General features: G+C 44.8%; 3 protein-coding genes across 14 annotated transcripts in view; 1 reads left to right on the forward strand and 2 right to left on the reverse strand.

Annotated features, from left to right (window-relative positions):
• The window catches only part of NR1H3 (nuclear receptor subfamily 1 group H member 3), a 30,982-nt gene extending 16,501 nt beyond the window's left edge, over positions 1-14,481 (reverse strand). Inside the window, exon 1 of one of the 5 annotated variants that reach the window (XM_064145067.1) lies at positions 14,328-14,481. The gene's annotated coding sequence lies outside the window, so the exon portion shown is untranslated. Of the gene's footprint in view, positions 1-12,578; positions 12,669-12,720; positions 12,807-14,050; positions 14,221-14,327 lie in introns of those variants that run through there. The other 4 variants (XM_064145092.1, XM_064145084.1, XM_064145099.1 and 1 more) reach the window with 4 other exon arrangements.
• A 90-nt stretch (positions 14,482-14,571) lies between these two features.
• ACP2 (acid phosphatase 2, lysosomal) lies at positions 14,572-22,538 on the forward strand. The gene is made up of 11 exons (XM_064145053.1): positions 14,572-14,754; positions 14,844-14,939; positions 15,014-15,100; positions 17,416-17,568; positions 17,906-18,004; positions 18,167-18,256; positions 19,166-19,298; positions 19,372-19,463; positions 20,080-20,186; positions 20,407-20,582; positions 20,664-22,538. The coding sequence occupies exons 1-11, from the start codon at positions 14,644-14,646 to the stop codon at positions 20,798-20,800; spliced, it is 1,281 nt and encodes a 426-aa protein (XP_064001123.1). The 5' UTR covers positions 14,572-14,643; the 3' UTR covers positions 20,801-22,538.
• Positions 22,539-22,884: 346 nt separating this feature from the next.
• Positions 22,885-27,922, reverse strand: part of DDB2 (damage specific DNA binding protein 2) — a 50,189-nt gene continuing 45,151 nt past the window's right edge. For 7 of the 8 annotated variants that reach the window (XM_064144973.1, XM_064144944.1, XM_064144955.1 and 4 more), the window contains 6 exons: positions 27,818-27,917; positions 26,339-26,516; positions 25,513-25,658; positions 25,102-25,266; positions 24,748-24,793; positions 22,885-24,076 (listed from right to left, as the gene is read on the reverse strand). In XM_064144973.1, the coding sequence (XP_064001043.1) occupies positions 23,826-24,076; positions 24,748-24,793; positions 25,102-25,266; positions 25,513-25,658; positions 26,339-26,516; positions 27,818-27,917 (886 nt within the window). In that variant the 3' untranslated portion in view covers positions 22,885-23,825. The remainder of the gene's footprint in view (positions 24,077-24,747; positions 24,794-25,101; positions 25,267-25,512; positions 25,659-26,338; positions 26,517-27,817; positions 27,918-27,922) is intronic. The other variant, XM_064145001.1, reaches the window with a different exon arrangement.

Genomic DNA, 27,922 nt, shown 5'->3' on the forward strand with positions numbered 1-27,922 from the left:
ACAGACACAAGGCTATAGCATACACATAATTTCTGTTCCACAGTCACTGCGGACAAGTAAACTAAACAGCACATCAAGAAACCAAACAAGCCAGATGCAGCTACTGTGACACTTCTGTTAAATGGGTCTGTCTTCTGACAGGTATTCCTGGATTGGTGCTTTTTGTGACAAGTTTAAGGATGAGGAACCATACCAGATGCAAGTAAATGTCTGAAAAAAGCATACCATGAAGCACTAGAATAGCACTTGACCTCCAAATACTGAATGTCCAGAGGAAACATCAGTTTTTTAGGAAGTCTGTGCACATCTCTGGGATCTTACAAAAGAGGATTTACTGGTCAGAGTCCTGGTCCTGCAAATTACAAAATCCTACAGCCTTCTGCTAAGGGAAAATATATGTTTATGATTCAGTTCTGTAGCAAATCACAAGCGTGCACTCTGCAGCACATCAGAAGAAGAGATGTGACACTTGTATACATACGTTAACAAGACTGCTCTTGTGCATCACATAGCTGTGTGTCAACAGTACCATGTGCTTGAGTGTGGGCCTTACAGGCTGTCAGTGAACAAACACAGCGATACAAAAGGCAGTATTTCAGAGGTACCTGAAGCAGGGAAATAACTTCACATTTTGGCTTCTAAACATTTTGATATGCAATACAAGTACCAGCACCCCATCTTAATCTACTTTTGAAAGCTGGACTCACAACAGTGCATGGAGTCTTTACTGAAATCTAAACACAATTCACACAGTGCTGATGTGATCTCAGGCACCAAAGCTGTCAGGACATCTAAATGACCAACTCAAAACTCTTGTTGGACTAAGATTTCACAGGACTCTACACAGCACCAGCACATAACTAAGTCACTCAGGAGACAACACTGTTCCAATCCTTCATTAAGAGTGACCTAATGATGCTCCTCCTATACTATCTCTGGTGTATCAGCCAGAACATTTTCATAGACATCTTCAAGGAACTTGGTACTACCCTGTAGCTATCTTAGAGAGACAAACGTTATTCCCAGTTCTTGTTGGCTCGCTCCTCCTCCTTCTCTCTGCATCATCATATTTCTCAAGAAGTGCTGGAGTAGCTAGTACATCTGAAAGATGGCCAAAAATACACATAGAGCTGGTTTCAGAGAGGAGAAAGTTGAAAGAGACATTTATAATTTTCAGGGCAGAAAAAGAATCCTGAGCAAATCTGTCACTTGGAAAATTAGTAATATTACATATGCAAACTACTAAAATTCATGAGGAAAAATAATCAACTTCAGATTATGAACGGGAAGGACAAACCATTGAAGGGCAAGATGTGCAAAGCAGTGCAATAGGATAGCATAAAGAGTGATTCTGAATGGAATGTCGACCAAAACACAGTTCTGCCACTAGCTCTGTGCCCCCACTACAAATACCTCCCCAAAAAGAACTGCAGGGACATGGTTCAAAATCACACTATCCATTTTGATCCCTCAGAAGCAGAAAGACAACCACAAACTGGAAGGACTTTGCCAGCCACTGTCAGTTCCAAGCTGATTTTTAAAAAAAAAGTTTAAAAAAAGTAGAGTCTACTAATTGCTTTCATTTGCTGTCAAGCTAAGCTTCTGCTGACCACAAACAGCTGCCCATGCATGTAGCAATAGCCTCTGAGCCTTGCAAGTTATTGTCACCTCTGCCAACTCTGCAAAAGTGTCCTAGCAATCACTTCTGTCTGTGTAGGCTGCTCCTCAGGATGGGCAGCTGTATTATGGCCTCTTATCCCCAAGCTGAAGTTCTGATTCCCACCTCTGCCTCTCTGGCTCCAAGCTTTAGAGGCTCTCCTCATCCTATCTCTGGCTTTGCAATTGACATGCAAAGATGTCTGCAGACATTCCTAAATCTGAACCTAACAGGACTCAGATGCTCCTGACCCACAGAATATGCTATTATAATCAGAAAATGGAAGCAGCACAAGTTCTGAGCCAGTTCCACCCTAACTCAGTTACGAAGGAATACAGGACTGTTGGGGGGCGGGGGGGGGGGAAAGGTGTCTCTCTATCAAATAAATTGGTTAAAGTGAATTAGGATTGTAAGGCACAACTGCTATCAATAACTCAGGGCAGAATCTACCCAAAGTACTTTTGCTTTGCTCCACACACACACGAAACAACCAACCAAACTCACACCTTGACCAACATCTTCAAAGCGCAAGATTTGTTTCTCTCCTCCACAGTCCGGGGATACCTCCATAGGTGGGAACAGGGCTTCCCCAAACATACATTAGATAAAGACAGAATGCACTGACTCCAGTCCCACAGAAGAACTTCCAAGTTCTGTAAAGGAACTCCTCACGGCAGCAGCAATTGTTTTGCAAGTCAATTCTCACATTCACATGGCTTATCCAGCAGATGCTCCCTCTCCTCTGATCTGCCTCTCATTATTCCCTGCCTATCAAACGCTGAGGTTTTTGTTTTGCACTGGGTGTCTGCCTGATCAAAGAATGCCATTTCAATAGAAGGAGGAAAAGGAAAAGAGTAGAAGTGTGACTGCTTTCAGGGCGGGTAAGATCCTGAAATGGGCTGTACCTCTGTTTCCTCCCCCTCTCCCAATGCCAGATGCCCTTGGTTCTTCAGCTAAAGGGAGGAGAAAGGAGACAAGGTTACTGGAGTTCGTTTACACTGCACACAGGGCTGCTCCCTGTGTCTTCCTGTTTGCATGCAAATATCAGACCTTCTGACAAAGGAAGAGAGAGAGGATGATGGTAAGACAGGATAGACCTTTCCCAGGTTAACGAACTGGAAGTGAGTAACAAGTGGTATCAGGAACGATGTAGCCACCTTGCTGCCATGAAATTTCCTTAAAGGACACTGACACAAGTTCCCTTGAACTCTGGAAAACAGCACAAGTAGGTGAGTCTGGGTAACAACGTTCCAGTCCCTTTTGCCCCTTCTAGGCTTTCAGCTGTCACCTCAGCTTTCAAGCTTCTGCCTAAGGCAAAGAACAGCCGCATCAAGAATGGCAAAAAATAGGGCATGCACTGGGTTACATCAAGAAAGATGTTACAGTAGCACCCTTCCATCTTTCCCTCTCCTTTAAGTCATCTCGTAAAACAACAAGTTATTCCTTCTCAGCTCTGTCTGGCCAGATGACCTATAAAGCCAATGTCCTGACAATCAGCAGACAGAGCAGAGCCACTCTGGAGTGAAGCTAACTTCTGCACCACCCACAGGGATGAACATGAGCAGAACTTGCCATTTGTATCTAATCCCCTGTGCTGTAAATCCAGTTCATTGACAGCTCAACATCGCTATCAGCACCAATCTTCACATGGCAAGAAGCACAACTGAGGCTTTGATGGGGGCTTCCAACAGGAAAAATCCCAGCTGTGCTCCTCCCAGCAAGATGAAAACACACAGACCAGAGCAAAACCCCTTCTCTGCTAGCAGAGGAGCAAAGGGTAGCTCACTGCCACTGACTGGTAAAAAGGGAGCCTTGTCTGTAGAATATATTTGTCAGCATCAGCTGTAATACCAAACTCTCCCTGTGGAAACTCACTTTAAAGCAGCAAGAGCGTTCTTTTGCTAGTATCACTCACAATTTTCCTGAGCAAATTAAGCTTTTATTCTCCCCAGGGCCTCTGTATTGGATAACAGTGTAGTCTTTTCACACTTCCAACCACACTACCAGACACACACATCACCCCTACAAAAAAAATTAAAAATTCAGTCAAACATCAAGAGCACTCAAGCAACCTAGAAAACATCCTACTACAAAATAATCTGCTAATTATCAAGACCTTGCTTTGGAAAATTGAAGTTGAGAAGTCTGCAGCTCATTATTCCTGACACAGATCAGCTCTTACACATCCTATGTGCAGTGACAGCTCATCACCTCCTACTTGGAGTCTGAAGATGAGATCTGACCCCAACACCTCAATTTCTTTATAAATGCCACTGCATGGGCAGCATGGAAAACATGCCCAGAAACTTTTCCTTTCTGGATTCCTTCTCTAGCTTTGCTCAACAGTCAATACTTTGCTCTACACAATTATACGGAGCTACCTGAAACTTAACTGCCAGCCACTCTTTGAAGCAACAGCTTTAAGACCCAGAGCCTCCTTAGTCTTCCCAGAGCAGAGAATGTAAAAGACACAGGCAATACATGGTGTCACACAGATCAGAGGGAATAACAACAACCTGTTAGGCTCAAAACCCTCTTTTTCCAAAATGGGGGCTTGCACAGAAGCAGGTGGGGGGGGCTGAGAGTGAGAGAAGTCTCTCTCTTCAATCATTATGGAAATGCACAGGAGTACCACACTACAGGTGTTGGATTCTACATTCCTCCTTTATGACTCCTAGTTCCATAGATGTTACAGCTCTGCTTCAGGGAACACAAGGGCTGACTCATGGCAGATCTGAGATGTCATCTCAATGACATCTCCAAACTGAAGAGATAAGAATTTAATTAAAAAAAGAAAAAAGCAAGAATGAATATCCAAAATAACATCTTGACAGTGGAGATTCCAGGAAAAAGGGTTAAACCTAGTCCATAAGCAATAAAAGAACCAACTAGGTAATGCCTAAAGAGAGTACAACAAACCTTTTTTCTGCAGGCCTCTTTTCTGCATATAGAAAAGTGTTAATGACAAATACTTACACAACATACTGTTTACTTGATTATTAAGAAAAAAAACTCTGCTAAACTATGCAGTAAGGGATTAACATTTCATGACCCACACCTGTTCTACCCAAGTGCCTTTATCAGTCACCATCACAAAAGGGAACTATGCTCAGCTCCCCAAGCTGTCTCAGCCCAGCTTTCAACATCAGTGTATCAAACTGCTGTTGACTGCTCCAAGCAGGAACATGGCCCAATTCACTACCAGCAATGAATTATTACTAAAAAATAAAAGCAGTTAAGCAGCAGCTGCAATACTTCATCAGGAAAACAAAGGGCACACAAAACTGTAGGATGTATCACAGCCAAAACAGAAAAAGAACTTAAAAAGTCCTTGTCCAAACCATTTTCTTTCAAACTGGTCTAGCAGCTACAAAATGAAAGAACATTAAGGATGACAGCAAAAGAGGAAAGAATAAATGGGGCAGCAGTTCATGGCACAACTGTTTGTTCATTTTTCCAATTTCCTCCTTTCCTCCCACCTCCACTTTCAGCAGCATACTGCTTATCATCATAACTGAAACAAGATTGTTTCTTGGAAACAGACTTTTTATAATGTATCTACATAATATTCTGTATCCAAGAACCATCCCAACTAAAAGCATCACTCAAAAGAAATGCTACTGCTCACAGGCAAAACCGAAATACAATACTGAATTTCAAAACCATGAGGGAACTCATTAAGATTCCCTTAAGGGTAGTAACAGAAAAGTTCCCATTCATAGAAATATCATCCCTAGATGCAGCATAGAGGTCAGGAAGAAATGACAGTGTCACAGAAATACTCACATAAAGAACACATCAGAGGAGTAGTGTAACAGTTTTAAATTGCTTCAAAGCAAGCTTGACTATTAGTCCATTCCCCACTCAACCGTTACTGGGGTAATTGCTAATAATTCTCTCAGAAAAGCAGAAGAAGAGAGGCAGGAGTTCCCACCCTGCAGTATATGTACATACTCAAATCTAGAGTAAGAAAAGAGATCAGAAATGCTGTAAAGAAACACAGTGAAAACTAGCATATGGGTGTAGGTCAGGATAAATGACTATTAAAGAGCTCTGTTGCAAAGTGAACTTGCCCTGTTTTCATCTTTACTATGCTGGATTCTGGCCTGTAAAGTCTACTTCTGCTTTGGAGGTCACTGCAACTAAACTACCTTACAAGGTACAACAATGGCAAAACAAGGAGTTTTTTTTTCTTTTATAAACCCACAGGGTGGAAGCTAGGAGGGAAGGGTTAAAGGTCTGAAAATGAGAGAAAGAGGATCTGTGTGACAGGAAGGGAGCATGTGAGAGGGCGTGTGACAGGCTGTGTAGAAAGCAGAATGTGCTTGTAGATCTCATTCCCTCTGAGGCTCTTGGCCAAATGTGGAGCTGAACTTTCTGCAGACTTTGTCCTGCCAAGTCATGTTCCCTTCTCACACTGCCTGACATCACCACAAATACTCAGCTGGAAAACAGTCCAGAGCCAGACAGGAGTCCAGCGCTCAAACACCAACCAGTGAAATGGCTGCACTCACAGCACACCCACCAGATGGGAAACCAGAGCCACCAATTTTCTTGCAAGTTATCACCAAGCTTCCAGGAGGACTCACCTCCATCCACCCAGAAAGTGCCCTAGTAAGGCACAGAGACCGATGGTGCTAACAGATAAATGTTTTTTTATTACCTAAATAATGTAGCCCAGAACAGAGTAAAACCCTGCACAAAGGCCCTATTAGATAAAAAGCAATAAAACCACAACCATCAGATTGTGAGGACTTCTCACAAACATTGTGCTACACAAACCCACTTCATCCTCAACTCCAGTGCTACTCTGCCACAAGAAGAAGGAAGCCATCACACATGATACACAGATAAACCAGGTCCTGTAAAGACTGATGCTCTGGCAGGGTCTGCATGAAGCAAGCAAGCAAAGGTAATGCTGTCAGAGAACTCTTATCACCTGACTTCTCAGAAGTAACGAAGAACTCGAGATGAGTGCTGGAAAATGTGAGCACAAGTGTGTGGGAGCAGGGGCAAAGCCAACAGGTGGCTAGATTTCTTATTTTGATCCTTGTATCAAGGGAGAAGGGTGGGGAACGCCTGCTGATCTGGGACACTGCTAAAGACAACACCCAGAGCAAATATTAGGGAGTAGCAGTTGAGGATGATAGTGAAACAAGGGAGGACAAAGTTTACAGTCTCTTCTTGTGTCTTCTTCAGTCATTACCCCCAGCCTGCTGCTTAATAGTAGCATGATAGAAAATGCCCTCAAAGTCCAGGCAATTGAGAGAATTTCTTCAGGCAAGAATTTGTGCTTTCTTCACTCCTCCTCTACTTCCAGGAAAAAAACAAACAACAACTTGGGAACTTTATGGAGACCAAGAGAAAATTTTTCTTCAGTCCCACATAGCTCAGAAAGTCCCCTCTTCTCTGACACACCTAGATAAAAGAAGCTACATTATACAATCAATCTTTTCCAGTATTTTACATATTTAAACATATCTCACAGCAGAAGTTCCCTCTTCTTTTGCTAAGGAAGGGGGTCTGACATGTTTTTTAAAGGTCTAGCAGTGCAACTTTGCCTACTGGAATGCCACATGGACCTTAAAATCATCTCTAGGACTTCCTGCAGATGCCTGAGAATCTGTTCTCCTCACCAGCTGTAAACACAGAAGCCATCTTTAGAACCACTTTACAGAAACCAGAATATTACTCATCATCTACAGACAATGGCTGAGCCTGGGAAAAAGTCAATCAGCACACCAGATTTACCAAGTTGGTAACTGAAGGCAAGGTGAGAATTTCTCCTTCTACCCTTAAGTGCACAGCTGAGTGAGCTGCCCTGCCTTGGTGGCAGTACTCTTGCAAGCCAAAGCATGCTGGTGAGGAGGGCTGGCCACAGGACACTGTGTGTACCTGCGTGTTAAGGCAAGCACCATCAGAGCAAGTCTTATAGGCTATTCAGTGCAACTTCATGTGCCCACAAACATTTCCACGTGGGTTCCTGCTGGTAGGTGCTCAATTACACGTGTTCATCTGACAACCTGACTGCAAAACCCCTCTGGAAAATTCACTGGCATGGCGTGTGGAGTCCTTTAGGGCCTGGCGCATTTCTGGTACACTACAAAGGTATTGCAGAAGCCTACCTCTTCATGCTCATTTAATAAGAGCCCTAAATAACTATTTACATTCCAAACATTTTCCTTTAAGTGGATTTTACACACATTTTTCAAGATTACACTCATTCGCTTTCTAAGTTAATGACAATTTATGATAGAACCTAAAACAATCACTCAAACACCCACCCACTCTAGCCACAGCACATGGTTGCTGGAGAATGTTTAAAGAGCATAATCCCTAAACTCAGGATCCTAAGTGACTAAGTTCAGAGAATCAGAATCCACTATATTACAAAACAACTAGTTCTTAAAAAGTCAGAAATATTAGCTTCTTCAACTTGCTTATCAAATTAGTTGAGTTCACTCAAAGGCAGCATAAAATGCAGGGAGGGAGGTATTTCTCTCTTCCAATCTCTGAATATTACCAAGCCACTGAATATTACCAAGCCAAGGGAGGATGAGTTATGCTCTTTCTAAGATCTGGAAGCACACAATGACCAAAACCAACCAGTTCGTTCTGCCAAGTACAGATAACACTACCCTGTTAAAATAAGTCACTTTTAATAGCACACACTCCAGCAAGCATATTTTCTCTTATGCAGCCAGTGCGTGACTTGCATGATTATAGTCTAATTAGTTTTTTACATTGCATATTGAATTTGAACTATAATAAATATTCAAATACAATTTTGTACAAGTCATGAGTAAAGAAATTACTCACTTAGTAAATGCTCTCATTTTCTAAGGTAAACATTTACTGTGATACAATAGCATAAAGGGGTGTATGCTGGTACACTGTATCATCCTGTTCAGCAAGAAGTACTCATAAATTAGTCTAACCAATTAGAAACGAACCTTCCTTTTGAGAAACTAACAAAATGCAAAACAAAGCCTACATGAATTATTTAAATCATCAACTTCAATCATGATTTGAATTAGCAAGTGGGAAGCCTTGATTTCAACCAATTAACCTCGTTTGTTTCATAGTTGTGGTAGGAACAGCATGCCAAGGCTACCCCTCTCCCTGGAGGGAGAGAGGATACAACTTCCATGCTCAACTCCTTGCAAGAAATTTTACAAGTATATTTTCCAAATTAAATAAAAAATACAAACAACAACACCACAAAACAAACAAACAAAACCAGCCAAACAAATTAAACCAGATGCCTGCTCTCTTGCCAGTCATTTGCTTTAGTAATCAGTTGGACATTCAACAAACACCTTTTTATTTACACCTCAGGGAGGTTTTTATGTGTACACAATACAACCAGATGCTGCAGTATGGCTTTTAAATTGCTTTGATCCTCACATGCCACAAGATAGCTCTACTTAATCCTCCAGTTTTGGCGTCTCAAAAATAAGAGTAACATTTCTCATTCTCTAACACTGTTCTCTTCACCAATTTCTGACTTCTCACTCCCTCTTCACTAGTCACTCACCCATTTATCCTTTCTCCTCCCTTAAACATACTGGAAGGTCTGTGGTGCTCTGTCCTCCACTGTGCACCACCCTAACTAGCCTTTTCCCTCCCCAAGTAAGATACTTAAAAGTCTTACACTGTACATTTCAAAATGATTTATGAAATTATATGCAAATTGAGTATTTCACCCTAACACTTTCTTTTTTATACTCAATAAAACATGTAATTTTGCTTCACAGGAAATCTGGGTTTGAGACACACAGACCTAAAAAGTACCAGATATACTGGCTCACTGAGTGTCTCTTTTTTAGTGACAACGCAAGAACCATGTCCATGCTCCAAAAGTGGATAAAAGGCATTTTGTCCTGCATAAGAAGTCAAAGGACAAAAACCACAAAGGAATTCTAAGGTAATCCACTGAATCACTTCTAATAGTGATTTATAGAGATTTTTTTCAAGATCTGACAGAATGTGAGCAGTATCATTCAGTTTAACAATACTATCTCTCAAACCTAACTGACTGCACTATGGCTTCCGGCTGCAGTAACCACAATGAAAACGCACAGTGCTGTACTCTTCAACCAGTTTGCAGCTTAAATGTAGACCTCTACCTGTCAAGAGCAAGCATTCCCCCAAACTTCCTCCTAAAATAAAGCTCCTTCCCACAGAGATACTTTCCATAGCCAAGACAATGTGATTCTGCCTTCTTAAAAATATTAGGCTGTGTGGAAAACAAGGCAACATATCCAGCTGCAAATCAGTAGAACATTTTCCCTCTATTAAACAATATCCCTTTCTATAGAACCATAGATTTAGGTTGACTTTAAAGGTAATCTAGTTCCATTCATTCTAATGGACATTCTAATCCTGTCAAAGGCAGGGATACCTATAACAGGTTTCACCTCAGCTCTGAAACTGATTTTTTCTTTAAGTGTGATTTGCCATTGGAATGGGCTGCCCAGGGAGGTGGTGGTCACTGTCCCTGGAGGTGTTCAAGAAAAGCCTGGATGAGGCACTTAGTGCCATGGTCTAGTTGACTGGATAGGGCTGGGGGATAGGTTGGACTGGATGATCTTTGAGGTCTCTTCCAACCTGGTTGATTCTACGACTGTCATGTCTGTCAATCTTATTACTTGGGGGGGGGGGGGGGAGAGGAGAGCATGGCACACAGTCTGATAAGCTTTCCTATTCAACATGCAAAGACCCACGGATCTGCAACAATGAGACTTTCACAGCAGCTGCTTCCAGAGTAGAAAGCAAGATCACCCTTCAATGCATTTGTTCAAAACAAAGTACATTATATTCTATGCTTTTCCCTGGACAGAGGGGAACACAACTTCTGAAAACCAGGAACAGTTAAAGGTCTTACACTCAGAACTTAACATTTTGAAAACTGTCAGTCTTGATAGTTATACATTCACAGACCAGACGTATTACAAGAGACATGAGTTTTGAGACTGTCACCAATAGATCATTCAACAAGAGCACTTTAACACACTGGGAACACAGCCTTTCCTGCAGGTGTGAGAACAGGATAAGGTAGTAAGCTCATGCTTTGTACTTGTAGGGCTGCATGCCTGTTCTGCACACCTGCCTCATCTCACAGCCAGACAGTAAAGGGAACAACGTTGACAAAGTGTAGAGAACTGTGACAGCCATAACTGGAAACAAGCAGTGATGGTAACCCAGGGCACACAGTGAGAACACACTAATTCAGTGATAAAGTTTTCTGGTGTGGGTTGTTTTTTTTTCTTTAAGATTAGGCAATTTCTATATATAGTCCCTGGTACCATACTTCTTCTTGTATCCTTTCACAATACAAGTGGCTGAAGGTTTCCTCAGCAAGGTTTCCTCCCAAGCAGCTCCACAATAACTCGTGTTCTGTCCTACCCAAGGCTGGTTTGGTTTTGCTCTCCTCATCTTTCATTTTTGAGAGGGTTGAAGGGAAACATTTGTTCATTATTTTCACCCTGCATTTCTCCTGCAAAAGCTGGTTTTCCTATATGAAGAAAGATGCAGGGATGTATGCACATATGAGAAGGAATGTAACAGAACTCAGTACCAAACATGGGTTCTACCAAGAAGCCACACAGTCACTCTGCCCTTGCAAGTCTCGCAGCAGCTGTAATCTTCTGGTGAATGTGCCACAGGTGTGATAGTGAAGAAGCACAGCAAAAGCAAACTCCATATGGTCCTGGCACAATGCATGCATTGTCTAATGCCCTCTTTCCACAGCCCAAAGGTAAGAACAGTTTTGCTCAGCAACACTTTAATGAAACTTTCAAACCATATCAGCTTCTCTAACCGTAAGACTTTTTTTCTACCCCAGCAGGAGTTGTGTCTTAAGACCTCGCACCACAAACCAAGCTCATCAATCACTAAATTAAAAAAAAAAAAAAACACTTTTCTTTTTTCTTATGTCTGTCTTCAGATACAGCCTTCACCCTGACATATGAGGAACAGTAGACACTCCATGTCTACACACATGTGGAACAGCAGACACACCTTGGAACTAGTAGCAGAGCCAAGAGCACTCTTCTTGACAGTCAAACATAACCCGCAGTCATAGCCAGAAACCAGCTTATGCACAGTGATCCAAACGGTTAGACAGAAACGTGACTCAGTGCTGGAGAGTCCTTCAAAAAAGCCCACTCAAGAACCCAGCAATGCCCTTAGGAAAAAGAAAAGAAGAGGGGGAAGTTTCAGGAAATAAAAGTATTTATCTTTTACTGGTGATCCAGCATTTGCTTCTAGTACACAAAAAACTACCTGTTAAAACAGATCTGAGAGCCCTAGCATAACGAGCAGTAGTGAAAGGGCACAGTGAAGAATCCTCACTATAAAAACAGTCACCTTTTAACAGCACCACATAACTGACATGTTTGTGTCCCAGAAGGCTCATGAACTAGGCTGACAGGATGCAACAACTGAATGACATAAATGCAGAGCGAAGCAAAGAAGACAAGAGGAAAGCTAGCAAGTCACCACAAAGCAAGTAAACAGCTCCACGCTACACCTGACGGCATCCCTGGATGTGCAGTAACAGCCATAAGTAGTAGATATCGCTTCCCTGAACGCCTGTTTTAACTTGTTAAGTCCAGTCACCTGTCGCTTCTACCCTTTCTCCGACCTCTTTAGCAGGGGGACCCTCTTCAGCAGCCGCAATGCGCAGCTGCCGCTAGCCCAAGATCGCGAGTTCTGCTGCCACCTACACCAATACCGGTCGCTGTCAGCCCTCGGCTCTTCAGGCCAAGAGGCCAAACCCTCCGCACACGACGCAGCGGGGCCCGGCCGGCAGGTTCCGCCGAGCAGCCAGCAGAGAAGCGCCACTCGGGCCTGCTGGCCACTGCCAGCGCGGCCCGTGGCCCGCCAGGCCACACGCTGTTTTTCTCCTTTCCAGCACCTTCCAAAGCCGCCCGCTCCCGGGAAGCGCTGCCACGGCTCCGGCCGGCGCAGGCCACGGGTCCAGAGAGCGCGTCCGCCTCCCTCGCCGTCAGTCACGGAAACACCGCCCCCCACCGCCAGAGACGAGGAAGAAAAGTTACTGGCAGCGGCGCCGCGGTTCTCCGGCGCTATGCTGCGGAGGCCGCCGCCCCCCGCGGCGCAGGTGCCCGAGTTGCCGGCGGGAGGGGCGGCCCGGCCCGGTGCTCTCCCCAGTGGGACGCCGCAACCGAGCTCCGGTGAGGTCACTCCCGGCGCAGCCCCGCGCGTCACGTGCGCCAGCCGCTCTTTCTCCGGTCCCGCCTACTGAGCCCGGAAGGAGGCGAAGGCCGCCAGCCAGCCTACCTCCGGAGACGGCGCACCGCCCGGCCGGTCCGGGCGCTGGAACTGCCACCATGGAGGGCTCTGGGCCCTCGTCCCCGCGCTCTCCCATGGCCGCTACTGCTCACAGCTTCACCTTCCCGCCCAGCCGCCGCTGTCTGTCTACCCTCGTCTCAGCTCGGCGGAGTGGAGCCGAGTCAGAAGAGCAGTACAAAAGATGGAGAAACGTGTAGCCTGTCTGCAAACAACCTTTTCTTTACACGCTGCAGTGGTACAACATCGGCAAAAAATACAACATGCCGCTTTCCTGGAGGCGGGATAGCGCAAATCTGCAACGCCTTCCAGCAACTTAATCACAGTATTCCATCCAGCTGACCTTCCCGTGTCAAACATAACGCCTGTGTCATATGCAGTTCAGCACCCCAAGATATATAAAAAACACGTAAAAATTTAAGCAAAGAAACATATACAAAAGGGCTGATTTTGAGCGATTTGACTCTCACGTTTTTCTTGCAAACATAAGAGCTATGTTTTCTCCTCTTCTTAAAAGTGAAAGCTGAGAATCTCCACGCACTAGTACTCAGAGACAAGCAATAAATCTCATATAATTCATTTAATCACCTATGTTTCCCCTATTTAAATGGCATCTACCAAATCTGTGGTCAACAATCCAGCAGATGCACATCTGGTAGCAGAAGGCCAAGGTTTGCTCACACTGCTCATGTAATTCCATCTAGGTTTGTAAGGAATGACAAACCCGAGCAAAACCTGCCAACGACAGGTTCTTTGTCAAGAGTCAGCAGATTTTCACCCTCACACGGACATCCTTAGGCTGACTCGAGGGATGAGACGATTAACGAACGTCCCACCAAGCCAGGCAGCCAGGTCGTATTTGCCAGCACGTTTTCCTTATTTCTGCCCGTTAAGACTTTACTCAAGTGATCGCAGACGATGCCACAAAATCATTAAACTTGATTCTCTTTTCAAGAGCAGCCGCCGTATGACTGCACGCCGGGGAGAGTCACCTGAGGTAAAGCTTTATTCGCGAGGAGCCGCAACGTTCCGCACGCTGACAAACAACTACACTCTCACACTCTCACCACCCTCACTCACCGACCATCACCTACGTGGCTAAAGCCCACGAGGACGTCTCCGTCGCGCTTCCAAGTGCCGACACCAAGCGCAGAATGCCGCCGTCACCCGGGCAGGCCCGACCCGGTCGTACGCGGCTCCCAAACAGGCCCCGACGCTCCTGCAGCAGGCCGGCTCCGCCTCCACCCATTAGGAGGCGGGAGCAGACCCTGGGACCCGATTGAGGCCCGGCCCGGCCCGGCCCGGCCCCCCCCCTCCACCGCCTCGGTCTAGCCCGGCCTCACAGAGCGCAGCGAACCTGTCCTACGTTAGTCGCCGCGTTCGAGGCGTGCCTGTCCCCGCGAGGAGTGGGGCAGAGCACATCCCGCGAAGCCGCCGGGACCAGCCCGAGGGCCGCCGATCATCCCTCGCCGCCCGGTCCCGGTCGCGCACGCGCTCTCCGCACGGGGACTGAGGCGGACACGGGGGTCCGCGCGGCTCCAGCCCCTGCCGGAAGTGCCGGCCACCGGGCCCGACAGCGGCCCCTCTGCTGTGCGCAGATAAACTGTGTTCGTGCGGGCTTGTGATCGCCAGTAGCTCTGTTCCGGGCGGTGGCGGAGGTGGGGGGAAGCGCCATGGCCGCCGATTCCGCGAGGTGCGGCTGGGGAGGCGTCATCCTGCTTCTCCTGGCACTCTGCTTGCAGTCGCCATCCACCCAGTCCCGCAGTCTCCGTTTTGTAACACTGGTGAGAGGGCAGGGGGGCGGCAGGAGGAAGCCGGGCCGAGCCCACGAGGTTGGTCAGGCCGGGCAGGTATGATGTGGTGCTGCCTGCAGGTGTACCGGCACGGAGACCGCTCGCCCATCAAGGCCTACCCACGGGACCCCTACCAAGAAAGTGCCTGGCCCCAGGGTTTTGGGCAGCTCACGCAGGTGCGTGTGCGGCCGCGGCGGGTGGTGGGGCCGGCCAGAGCCGGCGCCGTCGGTAACGCCCGTTGCTGTTTCAGGTGGGAATGCGGCAGCAGTGGGAGCTGGGCCAGGTCCTGCGGCAGCGCTACCGCGACTTTCTCAGTGCCAGTTACCGGCGGCAGGAGGTTAGTGCTGTCGGCCGTCGCGCCGGCACCGGAGCTCGAGCTGGGACGCTGGCGCCGGGTGGCAGCTGAGTGCAGTGGGGTGGAGGGGGGAAGACGGCGAGAAGCGTCGCGCTCGCCCTGAGCGGTTTCTTTCGGAGGGGAAACTCTACCGGCACCGGGTCTCTTCTCAAAAGTGTTTTTATTTGTAGCCCGTTTCCACCGCAGGCTGCCGCGATGGAGAAGAGGGGGCCGAGTGCAGGCTTTGTTGTGAGCCTGCCCGCTTGGGGAGGACGAATGGGGCAGCCTGCTGTTGCTGCGGGCCCTGGGGCAACCCAGCCAGAGGCCGTGGAGCAGCGGCTCCGCTGCGAGATTACCAAAGCGGCTTCCTCTGAAGTCAAGCGGACAAAACAGTAATGCTGTGGTGTAGCTGGCATTCGTTTCTTACTCGGGATTGTGTGGTTACTTTTCTGTCAAACCAGCTGATGAGAAAGCAGATCGTATTTGCCCTCCCTTCTTTAATGCACTTCAGGTACAGATTCGTGGAAGCTTGTACATATAAACAGTAATTACCAGAAGTGACTCTCCTTTGTTTCCACCTGTAAATTATCAGCTGCTTCAGTTCCCTAAAGCTATTAATTTCCCTCTCCGGGCTGTTGCCACACTTTTTAGCAGTTCTTGAGGAATGGTTTCTTTTATGAAATGTTAGAGTCATTGTGGGACCATGTGCTAAGGACACAGGAAAACTTAAAAGTTCAGACAAAAAGTAAGGAAATGTTGATCGATTAAAGAGTCAACTGCAACATGGACAATTGCCACAATGAAAGTCTTGCTGTCATGTGGTGCAGATGGACAGTAGACAGTCAAGCCTCCTTGCTCCACTACAGAGTCAGTGTCTTCAAGTTATTTTATCTGAGCTCATTTAGAGAGTCAAAACTGAGAAGCCCCATATGATTTTCTGTCTTTCTTTGTCCCTTTTTTAAGCTCCCCAGTGAATACCCAGCTTAACATAGTACAGATTATGTCCCTGTGACATTTGCTTCATCAACAAAACTTCCAGCATCAGCTCAAACACGGATCCTTTAACCTTCCTTAGTAGTTCCTTTCCAAACATACTTCAGTCTTCTGAGCTTTTGCCAGCTGAAACTGTTTTCTTTCTCATGCTTGAGAAGGAAAAACAAACCAAGGCATATGCAAACAAAAGCTGTTCTGCTAACCAAACCCGAACCACTGCACCCGTTGAGCAACCTCTTTTATAAGAAGTGTTGCCTCTGGGTGACACCACATGACTATCTGTCACCTGACTCAGCGACAAGCTGGAGCCCAGGCAAAAGGTGCTGAAGGAAGCATGTACTTTTAGGGCTTAATTGGTTTTTATGACAGAGGATGAAAGCAATCCTGTCTAATGAGTACAGGGTCAGTTGTTTTTCAAGCCACAATTAGGAGGTAAAATGGACTGTTAAGCTTTCAGATGCACTTCACTTGGGAGATGCTATCCAGAGTGAGCACATGTGGTTTTTTCTCATTTCTGTCTTCTAACTTAAAAGAATCCCAGTCTTGACACTGAATTTCATTCTTCAGACCTTTTACTGATGATGTTTAAAATCCAGCATGCTATTATTATTCCTGTGCATTCATCTTGGTTTACCACTGGTTTCTCTCCAGTCTCGCCTTAAGTGTATTTCTGGTACCAGAATAGCAAAGTTTTGCCATTTTGACCTTCTGAACTTTTCTGTATTTTTCTTGTTTCTTTTTTTATTTTTTTTTCCTTGGCTCAGATCTCTCTTTCTATGAGCTCTGGAATCTTTGAGTCCTGGTCCATCAATCCCAAGAGACCACAGTGGATAAATAAAATCCTAGCTCCTTTTCTCCCTGTCCTGCTAGTCAGATCACTCTTGTCTTCATTTCTTACACAGAAGAACTGAGGCTTGGAGAAGATGGTTTGTTTTTTTCATGACCACAAAAGGTTGTCTCTAGAACTGAATATAGTTTGCCCACAGTGCTTTTCCTATCTATATCCATCATTATCTCCATCTGTGTCTTGCTGTTTTTTTTACTATATTCAGACTCCTTTCTATCTATAACTAGTGCATCCAGCTATCTCACTGATCCAGAACAGACTGTTCCAGTATTACACATCAAATTGTCTTTGTATCTCTTCTCACAGTTTTGTCCAGGCTGACACTGGCAAGTTGGGTCACTTCGGCTCTGGTTTATTTGATGTCCACGATTAGCTGCTGCAGGACACTTGGCAATGTTTCTCGGCAAGTGTGTTATCCCTGTGCAAGCATCACTACTTACAGTAGCATTACTAATGGTGCTTGTCCCTGTCCTGGCAGATTTTCATCCGCAGCACTGACTGTGATCGGACGCTGATGAGCGCGGAGGCCAATCTAGCAGGCCTGTATCCCCCAGAGGGACAACAGGTGTTCAACCCTAACATCTCCTGGCAGCCTATCCCTGTGCACACAGTGCCTGAGTCTGAGGAAAGGGTAAGTTACTCTCAAGGATATGTACTGACTACTCAAATAGTGTGGCATGGTGATGCTTGTTCCAGTTTCAATTCTGATTTTTTTGATCTTTTCCTGGGATCTACTTTGCAAAGATTCTGTTCTTAGAACAAGACAGGAATTCAGGGGCCATGTTCACTCAACATGTTAGCTGGAGCACCTCAGCAGACCACACATGATCTGGACGATGTTATAAGGCAATACTCAACTTTTTATAGGTGCATTCCACAAGTCAGGGTTTCCTTACAGTTGTGTTTGACTGCAAATTCTGTGCTTCAGTGTTCTTGATGACCTAGCTGCTTTTGTTGTCTCTGCTCAGCTACTGAAGTTTCCTTTGACCCCCTGTCCACGGTATGAACAGCTACAGAAGGAAACACGGCACTCAGCAGAATATGTAAATAAGACAAAAGAGAATTGGGTGAGTGATTATTTACACGACATAAGGTGGTCTTAGGCTTACAGTTAAAATATTATCACCTCTTTACATCCAGAGCTCTGAGAATAGGCTAGGAATACCTCTGCATGTAACACAACATAAGATTAGAAACAAGAAAACCCCTCTCTTTTCTCATACCTACAGCAATTTCTGCAGATGGTGGCAAACAAAACTGGGATCCGGGATGTCTCTCTGGAGTCTGTTTGGAGCGTGTATGACACATTGTTCTGTGAAGTAAGTTTCACCACTATCTTAGAGGTGTGGGAATTTAGTTTCTAGGACTCACTGGATTTACTGGAAAACTATTTTGCAAAGTGCTTTAAAACAACTTTTCACCATTCCAAATTTCAGAATAATAGCAGTTCCTAGGCACTAGAGGCATGTGCCAAGATTACCTGGTGCTTTTGCCACTTTGAGCCTATAGCTCATGTCAGATAGAACTGCAAACTGTATAACAAATACCTCTTTTGAAAGTCTATAGAAAAGAATAAAAGACTGCAATCTGAAATCTTTAGTTCTCTGTGGACAAGTCTGAGTAAAGGGTGGTAGAAATCACATCAGAAAGCATTAACTTTATGATTTAATTTGGGATCTTAAAATAGGGCTCTTCCTGGTTCTGCCTTTACCTCTCTTACTTTTTAGGTCAGCTACCTTTTGTGCTGGTTAATGCCATCTCTAAAAGAAAATACTATTCTTCTTTGTAAACAGGGCTCACCCACATTATGTCTTTTTTGACCTATTATAAAGTCCTATGCCAGAGAAAGAGTAGAGATAGATGTTACCCTGTTACTGTATGGGGTGGGACATCAAACTCTCTATTTGTATCAAGTTGTGTTGAAAGCACATCCCATGAAGGCTTAAACAAAAAAAAACAGGTTAGCTGTGCTGTGGTAATGTTGAAGTAAAAGGTCACACTTCCAAGAGACAGCGTTGTTGTACACAAGCTCATTTGTGTGTAACTACACAGCACGACAAAGTAAATTATAGAGATCTTTCATATCAAACTATCTAACTCTGGGCATGTTTAAAATACTACAGGAAATCAATATCAGTATGAGCGAGACTTAAGACACTCTGATTCCATTCTCTGATTAATCTATGATCTATGCTACCTGTAGATGAGCATTCTGTTTCTCCTTCTAGCAAGCACACAAAATGGATTTGCCTGTATGGGTGACGCCAGATGTCATGGCTCAGCTGAAGCAACTAAAAGACTTTGGGTTTGAATTTCTTTTTGGGATCCACAATCGGGTAGAAAAAGCTCGTCTGCAAGGCGGTGAGTGCAGTGGGAAGGGAACTTCATGCTGCCTATCTAGTTTTTGCTCTTACCAGCTGCTCCCTTTCCTCAGGGGTCCTGCTGGATCACATAAGGAAAAACCTAACAAAAGCAGCAGCAGATGTTTCTGCCCACCAGAACCTGAAACTACTTGTCTATTCAGCGGTAAGTCAGAGCTTGGGCATAGCTTTTATCTATCTCCTCCTGACAGCAGATTTGGGCTTGGTGATAGTTTTAACCCTCCATGGCTTCTTTACGGCCCATGCAGTGATCAGGACATAGGCATTCTGCTTCTGGATGGGTGAGATATGCTTCATCTGACATCATTCCTGTGGGGCTCCTGAGGAAAATTCCCAACTTCTGCAGGTTACCAGTTCCTGTTAGCTCAGGCTTGTGGATGAGACTGGCAAACACTGGGAAGCAACTGCATTATTCATTGGATTGATGCTACTCAGATAGGATGTTTCAGCAGTGTAGATAAAGTCATCCCCCTTTTCCAGCAGCCTACTGACTGGAAAGTCCTCTGTCTCTTCCACATTGCTCTCCAGACATGAATTCTTAAAAAATCAGTGCAGAATTTATGTGACTGTTTCACTTCCTTTCTTTCTCTGCCAAAGTCACAGATAACTGTTCTAGCAGTACAGTTCCTGTGCCTTCTTCCACGTGGAAATTAAAATGGGGGTATGCCCTCAGCACTGATCTGTCCATTACTGGCATGCTCTGAGCTGCCTTGCCACATCCATAGGGGTGACTGATTTGTTTTTTCTTCCCTCTTTCTCAGCATGACACCACACTTGTGGCACTGCAGATGGCTCTAGATGTCTACAACAAGATTCAAGCACCATACGCTTCATGTCATTTATTTGAGCTGTACCAAGAGGATGATGGGTGAGGGCTGCAGTAAAGATGTCTCCTGTGTTTCCACCCCAAGGGTTAGATCCTTAGGCTGTGCTCCGTCCTAGTGGGATGCAATCTTGCTCCTAGTGGCAGGCTCTTAGGAAAAAAGCTACCACTAGACTAAAGGAAAGGGTGTGCATGCTAAGTGTTTGGGAAGAAATGACTTCAGCTGGGGGAAAATAACCCACATTTATCTATGTTTTGTTTTCAGTAACTTCTCTGTGGAGATGTTTTTTCGGAACGAGAGTGGGAAGGAACCTTTTCCCTTGACAGTCCCTGGCTGTCAACATAAATGTCCACTGCAAAGATTCTTAGAACTTACAGACACTGTTGTTCCCCAGGACTGGGAGCAAGAATGCCATGTAGCAAGCAGCATACATGACACAGGTGAGCCCAGGTTGGACCAGTGTGGCAGAAGGAGAAAACCTGGATGATACCTTATTGACCACTTTGTTTTCTCCCTTGCAGAAGTATTTGTGGGTCTGGCTGTGTGTGGATCCATTCTCCTTCTCCTTATAATCCTCCTTTTGACTGTACTCTTTCGCATACAATCTCAGCCTCCTGGGTACCGGCACGTTTCCAATGAGGGAGAAGAGCAGCCCTGACAATGCTTCAACTGCTTCCCAGGCAGGAGGGAGTAGTGTTGCCTCTAAAGAATGATTGAGCACCTTCAATTACTGAGCATTCTGCTTAGGCCGTTCTTTCCCAGAATGAAGCTGGACTTGATTTTTGGATGCTTTCTAAAAGGTGATGTCCCAGAGAGAGGACTGAACTGCTCTAATGGAAAGGACACCTTACCTCTGAAGCCAGTATACTTTGTGGTGCCCCTTAGTCCTCATACATCTTAATCAGTCTGGGATTCCCAACATGATCAGTTGGAGATGGTCAAGTTTTCCTCCTTTCAAGTGACTGTAAATGTTACCACTTGCAACTGTAGCAAAGGGGCATGGGCCTCCAGCAGCTGCCACATCGAGTGCAGTCAGGAGTTGTTGCATCTCTCTTCAGTGTCAGCCTGCTTTGAGTGCCTTTCTCAAGCTCTTGGGCTGATGATAGTGAGAAGGCTGGGCTTGAAGCAGAGGGGGCGTTTTACCAGCAGCACACAGAGACTGCCCATGCAGAGGGCACTGCTGCAGATGATGGCAGACAGTGAAAAGTGTTTCTTGAGAGTGCTGCCAAGTAGTTGCTGCTGGCAACTGGTGTTTTTTTTTCCTTCCTCAGGTAGTTCAAGAGAGGGCTGGACCAGAATCAGGACAAGATTGAAAACCTGGCGGTAGTTTCTAGGATTCATCTCAGAGTAGGTTATATATTATCCAAAGGAACTGAGAGCTTCATCGGGGGATGAATTCCTGTGACCATAGCAGACTCAGACCCCATTTCTTGTGCAGTGAGAGAGAATTCTTGTAAATATGAAACTTGGGCCCTTTCAGCCTTTTAATTTTACTTCCTCACCTTTCAAATTTCAAGTATGAATTACAGAGAATATCCAGTACTGCAGGCAGTCCAGATTTCAGCTATGAGCCCAAAAAATATGCTTTACTAGCAGAACAGTTTTAGACTGCAACTAAAAGAGATGTAGCAGAGCTGTTTACCCAAGACTAGATTAAATGCCATCTTCTGTAGCTTTTCTTCTCATCTTTCCTATTGTAAAGATCCCAAACAAATGTCAAACCGTTAAGGATCAGGGTTTGTAGGTTACTGGACCCTTTTATTTGGCATGTTTTGCCATTTTGTCCAAAATGGAATTTTTTACTCCAGGCTGGTCTCTCTGTGCACTGCAGCTGCTACAGGGAACATCACACCAAGTACTCGCCACCTGCCTTGTAACTTTTGGCAGAAACCAAGAGACTGCAGCAGGCATCAGAAGCACAGGCTGCTCACATGGTGATGCTGCATATTCACTTCCCACTTCTACTTCCTTTTCTGGTGCAGTTCCCTTTCCCTTCTTAGTGGCAGAAACCAGTTACAGACATTTGCTTTTCTTCCCCTATGGAGTACCATGGGGACTTCTCCTGTACCATAATCAGCAGCTGCCAGCATGGGAACTCTAAATCAGCATAAGCAGCTTGCTGTTCTCAGCATCTTCCTCACCTCTGTGTCCTCTGAAGATATAATCTAGGTCTCCTGCACAGCAAGACAGTCATAAATAAAAAGATACTGCCTGCAAAAACAGGCACAAGAAAGAGGTAATAGAAAGTGCACTGACGAGGAACAGACCCAATCTTTTTAAAGGCAACACATTTTGCACACAGAGGAAAGGTTTCAATAATTTAGACTTTTTGACTGTGAATGACTTTCTGTAATTGTTCAAATACATTTAATTATTAAAATCAAATCCACACTGAACTCTACTCCTTTTCTTCTCTAAGAGTTCACAGGGCTAGCATCAGTGTACCCTGTGTTGAACAGAACTTACTGTAGTATACTTCCTCGCAGAGTACCTCCCTGACTTACAATCTCACTTACAACAGAGTGAAAATTGAGGTAAACTATTTTGGAATGCCATCAACCACGTGTAGATACAGCTTCTAATGCAACCTATCCAGTGTGGAAAGGTCCACTGCAGAGGAGAGTACTCCATTTATACCACTACTGCAGGTCACCTAGCCTTCCTGCAAGAAAGTAACTTCTCCCCTTTAAAAGCAGTTGAGTAGACTACTCAAAAGCAGCCACTTTCCATATCAAAGAAGAATTTTAGTTTAGTAGAAAACTTTATTAATATCAATGCTGCCAAACTATAAAAGTGAACATAAGGAAATCTGAGCAGCCCTGGAGCTTTTCCCATCCATCAACGTCTAGGAGAGCAATGAGACCCCAGGCAGCCTTGTAAACAAAGTAGAAAAAGCAAAACTTTTAACAGTAGTCTTGAGATTTGACTCTAAGCAGGAGTGTTTTGACGAAATTCCTGCTTCATAACACTTTTATGCAACATCCTGAAATGCACAGACATGGGTAAAAAGAAAAAAATTACCTCATCAGTTGCAAGAAAAATCTTAGAGCTCTGAAAATACAAACTACAGAATCAGGAGATTTCCAGCTCCATACCGCTCTTGCATCCTATAAGTCAGGTGAAGAGCTCTGGCAGCATCAGCATCATCATGGTCTACTTAAGTAGCTGCAAGCACAGAGCAGACTAAGCTGAGGTCTTGGCGAATGCAGGTTTTCCAAGATCTTACATATGGTAGATGCTGGTGTTCCCTAGGCTAGCCCAAGCTACCCACCACCTCATCCCTGTGAACATTCTACCTTTTCAGGACGTTTATCTGTTAGCAAGGAGTTTCTCAGCTCTGTTTGATTAGAACAGGCCAAGATCCTGCCATGAGCTGCTCCACAGCAGACTACAGGAAATAGTAACCTCTGACAACTGATAGCAGTTGTGACAGGCTCCAAGCAGATACTTCAGCAGGATCTGAGCACATCTTTCCAGTTAAGGCCTCAGAAAATGGGTGCTAACTCCACTTGGAAGAGGAACTGAGTACTGATATTCTAGAAGGGGAAGCAAAGAGAATCAGGAAAGCAAGATCAGATCCCAGGGAGGAAGGACAAAGAAGTCTAATGCCCTGCACAGCTTATACTGCTCCTTGCCAGCATGAAATTTGTACCCTGTGATCTATAAAGCATCAAAATACTGAATCAGTTCTCTAGATCCTTCCCTTTTCGCTTCCTTCCCTGTGATTTAGAATCATTGCTTTTTGTTCTTGTCTCCTCTGGCTCCCAAGACAGTAAGTTAGCTTTGAGTTTGCTTGTCCCAGGGTTTGCTTGCCTCTGCCCTCCATGTCTGGACAAACTCCAGTTTCCAAACCCTTGTTCTGTCATGGCTTTCAAAAGATGTTCTTGTTTCTTGGCCACCATCTCCTCCCGGCTCCAGATCAGAATATTAAAGCCTGAGAGGAAAAATTAAACACTGTGCATCAGAAACTCTGCATCAAATACTTTATGCTATGTCACTTAAATGCCAGAAATTGAAAATGCTTTGTCTGTTTTAAGGTATTTCCAAGATACAAAAGAAGCACAGATGTTTATCTCCACACAGCCATGGAAATTTGATCTGTATAAGAAAAATAAGTAATTCCTAATCTTGTCTGCCACAGGTCTAAGACCTAAATCTATAGCCAGCTTCTTTAATCCCATACAGCCTGCAAAAAAAAAGAATAATCTTGGCTCTGCATCCTAGGAAATAACATAAATTAAATGGAGAGGGTTACAGCCTAGCAGGAAAAGGCTTCCCTCCTCCTCCCTGGTTTTATGCCAGTGACACATAACCAGCAGATGGCATCAGGTCCTTCCTACAGGGTGGATTCTCACCCTGCCGGACTCCCTGCTCTGGAGGATGATTCATAGATGATGACAAGCAACCTGTTTCCTAACTGAAAAGGTGGAAGACTGAAAAGGTGGTCTTGATCCCCTTCACAAGTTAAGAAATCAATGAGGACTACTTGCATGCAGAATTTGGGAAACCCTCACTCACAACTTGTTTCAGTCTCAGCAAACAAGCCTGGCCTTTTCTAGGACTAGAACCCACCCATGCTTAGTGCCCCAGGTTCTCTTTACTTACCCATGCCAGAAGCCAGTGTGTCTCCCATCGGGTTAAATTTGTTGAGCTGAAAATGAAAGCACAATCACAGTCTCCAAGAGCTTCACCGCTTATATAACGAAGTCATAAGAGTACCACAGCTTATATAACAGCAACAAACCATCTGGAAAAGCTAATGTTCCCTAAAGAGTATTTTTACTTTTGGACTAGCCTTGCTTGAGTCAGCAGCTTTAACTGGCAGCCATACCCCCACACAAGTATGAGTGTGTCACAAGTAAGGAGGATACTCCTATTCTCCTATTGTTCTAGTCCTAAACTGTATCTTGTCTGTGATTCAACACATAGTGGTTCCTTTGGCTACAGTGCCCCACTCACCGAGATGATACCAGAAGCATTTGGATCGTGGAGCTGACAAACCATCTCCCCAGTGTTTCCATCAAATACATCCACAGTTCGTAGCTCATTCACTGTGTATCCTGGGAACTTAGGGTCGGGGTAGCGACCTGCTACAATGAGGTCATAGCGAGGATGCCATGTTGCCTAGTCATAGAGGAGAGTGATGGCAAGTTAGGAGAAAGGGACAGAGATCATACTGATGAACACCAGATAACCAGCAGCATGAGAAAGAGTTTCTACAGCTTGAGGAACATGAGTATCCTCAGAACAATGTTCTGCTGGGAGGTTCAGCAGTGTGAACACCCACCCTTCTCAGAACTCAGACATTTCTGACTTATAGCCAGCTGCTAGTATCAGATGTTCTCCTTAGACTGCACTTGCTTAACTCACCTTAATTGGTGTGAGGTGCTGAAACTGCCGATGTGGATGTGGGATCAGATGCTGTGGCCTGGTCCAGTCTGACGATGAGTAAACCCTAATCTCATTGCGCTGGTCTGTGCTCAGGAGCTTGGCACCATCTGTTGGGCTGAAGTAAGCTAGGAGAGGGCGACAATACAGCAAACAAAAACATCATTATGCTGTGACAGACAAGAAACAGAAGTCGCTTAAGAAACATAAAAGTTGCATTTTTCTGATTGGAAACCCACTGCTACCTCTTTAACAGGGATATGAACACAGTTCTGTGTCCCAACAGACAAGACTTCTCTCAAACATGAAGCTCTTACAAAAATAAGCTGCAATCTACAGTGCTGAGTCGCATAGGACATCAGTATTCTTACTTTAGTATCACAGAAACAGACAATGCAAAGAAAAGAACTTGCTCATTCTCACTGAATATAAGTGGAAAGTCAGAGACAGACACCTGCAGTTTAGACTTCCAAGAACTGGTAAAACTGCACCCAAAAAACAGAGGTTTGAGTCCCATTCTCTTCTTTTGTCAAAGGAACTGGCCACATTCACTTTTCTAATCTCAGATACTGCTTATTCTTCCACACTCACCTCTCAAAGCACAGGGACTTTGTATGGCAAGTCTAAGACTGTGCTGCAGCTATTCTATCTGCCTGCCTCTGCCCACATGTTCTCAATACCTTCCTTACTGTACCACTAGCTACTGCACAACTTCAAATCTCAGCAAAAGCTAGTACTACCACAACAGCTAAATGCTGAGATGAACAGGCCCTCTGCTGACATCCATGCAATTAAATCCTTAACTCACCTGCATTAACAGGTTTGTCATGAGGAAGCAGATGAAGAAAATTAGTTTTGTTTTTAATGTTTCTGAGGTCCCAGATTTTGACTGTCTGATCCACAGATGCAGTGGCCAACAACCACTCACATCGTGAGTTAAACTCCACGTGAGTCACCTTCTTTCTGTGTAATTTCAGCTTCCATATCTGCAACAGAAAAAATAATCAAGATCTGAATTAAAGAAATAAAATAGTGATTTACTAATGCAGAGTCTCACATTTACAGAGTAACAAAACTTCTAAAATACACCAAGAGTTCGTCCACTGGAAATAAGAAAGAATGACCTTGGGAAATAATAATTTAATTCTAGAACGTTGATGCACCATTTTATTACAGCTATTTGAAAGGAAAACACAATTCCAGGTTCATGGTGGGAAAGAAGATCACATCTGGTATATCTTATACGCTGCCAGTTTTCCACCTGCAAAAAGATTAAAACAAACTGAGACAGGCACAGAGCATGTGCTGCCAAGATAATATGATGAAGGGCCTGCTTTGTGGTAAAGGAACAAAAAAATCTTCCTTTATCTTAATGAAAAAGGTGAGAGGAGATGTAATTGGCTTCTAGAAATACATCAGCAAAGAAACATGAGGGTAGGAGAAATATTTTAATTAACAAGAAGAAATAGATATAAAATGGCCAAGAATAAAGTTATATCTGAAGCTGGAAGTTTATTTCTCATCAAAAGAGTGAAGCTGGCACACCCTCTCTACAACAATGAGCACCTTCTGAGTGAAGAAAAGACTCACATTCTTTCAGGAGAGAAAAAAGGAAAGAAAGTGACTAATCTTGAATAAGCCCAAATCATTTGGAGCATGCTTGACCTGACCACTAAGTTACACAGCTGCCCCTGGCCACAGCCCACTGGGTGAGAAACTCTTACAGATGTCTTTCCTTACAGGCAGGAGAAATGGTGATTACAATGTGAAAGCAGGGCTCACTCCAAGGATTCTCTAACAGGTTTCTGTACTACTTCACGCTGGAAAGCACAGCCTGCCTCTGCCTGCCCTCTTGTGTCCAACAGCAGCAGTGCAACTTCTATACCAACGTTTGCGGAGTTATCTGTTAAATACCTAATGCAAGGTCAGGGACGGGTATACATCAAAGTGCTATCTCCTAAATGACTTATAGCAGAGCATTACGTTTCTGGAAATGTGGAGGTTGTTGACAGTGGGTGCTCGTGTCTTGACATTACCCTATTAATTACTCTGGCCAGTAAGGAGCATGTTAAGGATGGGGTAGGACGCAGTCCCTATTTGGGAATTATTACCATTACAGACAATGTGAATGGCAGAACTGGAGAACTTCTCATCACCTAGACAATGAGTAGACTCATCTCCTGAGCTGAAAGGCACTCACTCCTCTTTTCAGGGTCCCTGTAGTGTAGGAAAGAATGTAACAGACGAAGACTCCTGTAAAGGAAACACTGCACGGAGCCATACAAACCTCTTCACCAGAAGTGCTGAGCAGGACCACGTTGCCCACATTATCTCCTGTCACCACCGCACGGCAGTTTGCAGAAACATCAACACTGCAGTACCAGCAACTAGA

This window comes from Pogoniulus pusillus, chromosome 1 (genome assembly GCF_015220805.1).
Source record: "Pogoniulus pusillus isolate bPogPus1 chromosome 1, bPogPus1.pri, whole genome shotgun sequence".
In the NCBI taxonomy this organism is placed as follows: domain Eukaryota; kingdom Metazoa; phylum Chordata; class Aves; order Piciformes; family Lybiidae; genus Pogoniulus; species Pogoniulus pusillus.

What these genes read in the sequence shown, in the direction of transcription:
- ACP2 (XM_064145053.1), top strand. Translation starts at nt 14,644, where the DNA reads ATGGCCGCCGATTCCGCGAGGTGCGGCTGGGGAGGCGTCATCCTGCTT. An exon ending in GTCTCCGTTTTGTAACACTG is followed by an intron (nt 14,755 to 14,843) that starts GTGAGAGGGCAG and finishes TGCTGCCTGCAG; the next exon opens with GTGTACCGGCACGGAGACCG. An exon ending in CCAGTTACCGGCGGCAGGAG is followed by an intron (nt 15,101 to 17,415) that starts GTTAGTGCTGTC and finishes CTGTCCTGGCAG; the next exon opens with ATTTTCATCCGCAGCACTGA.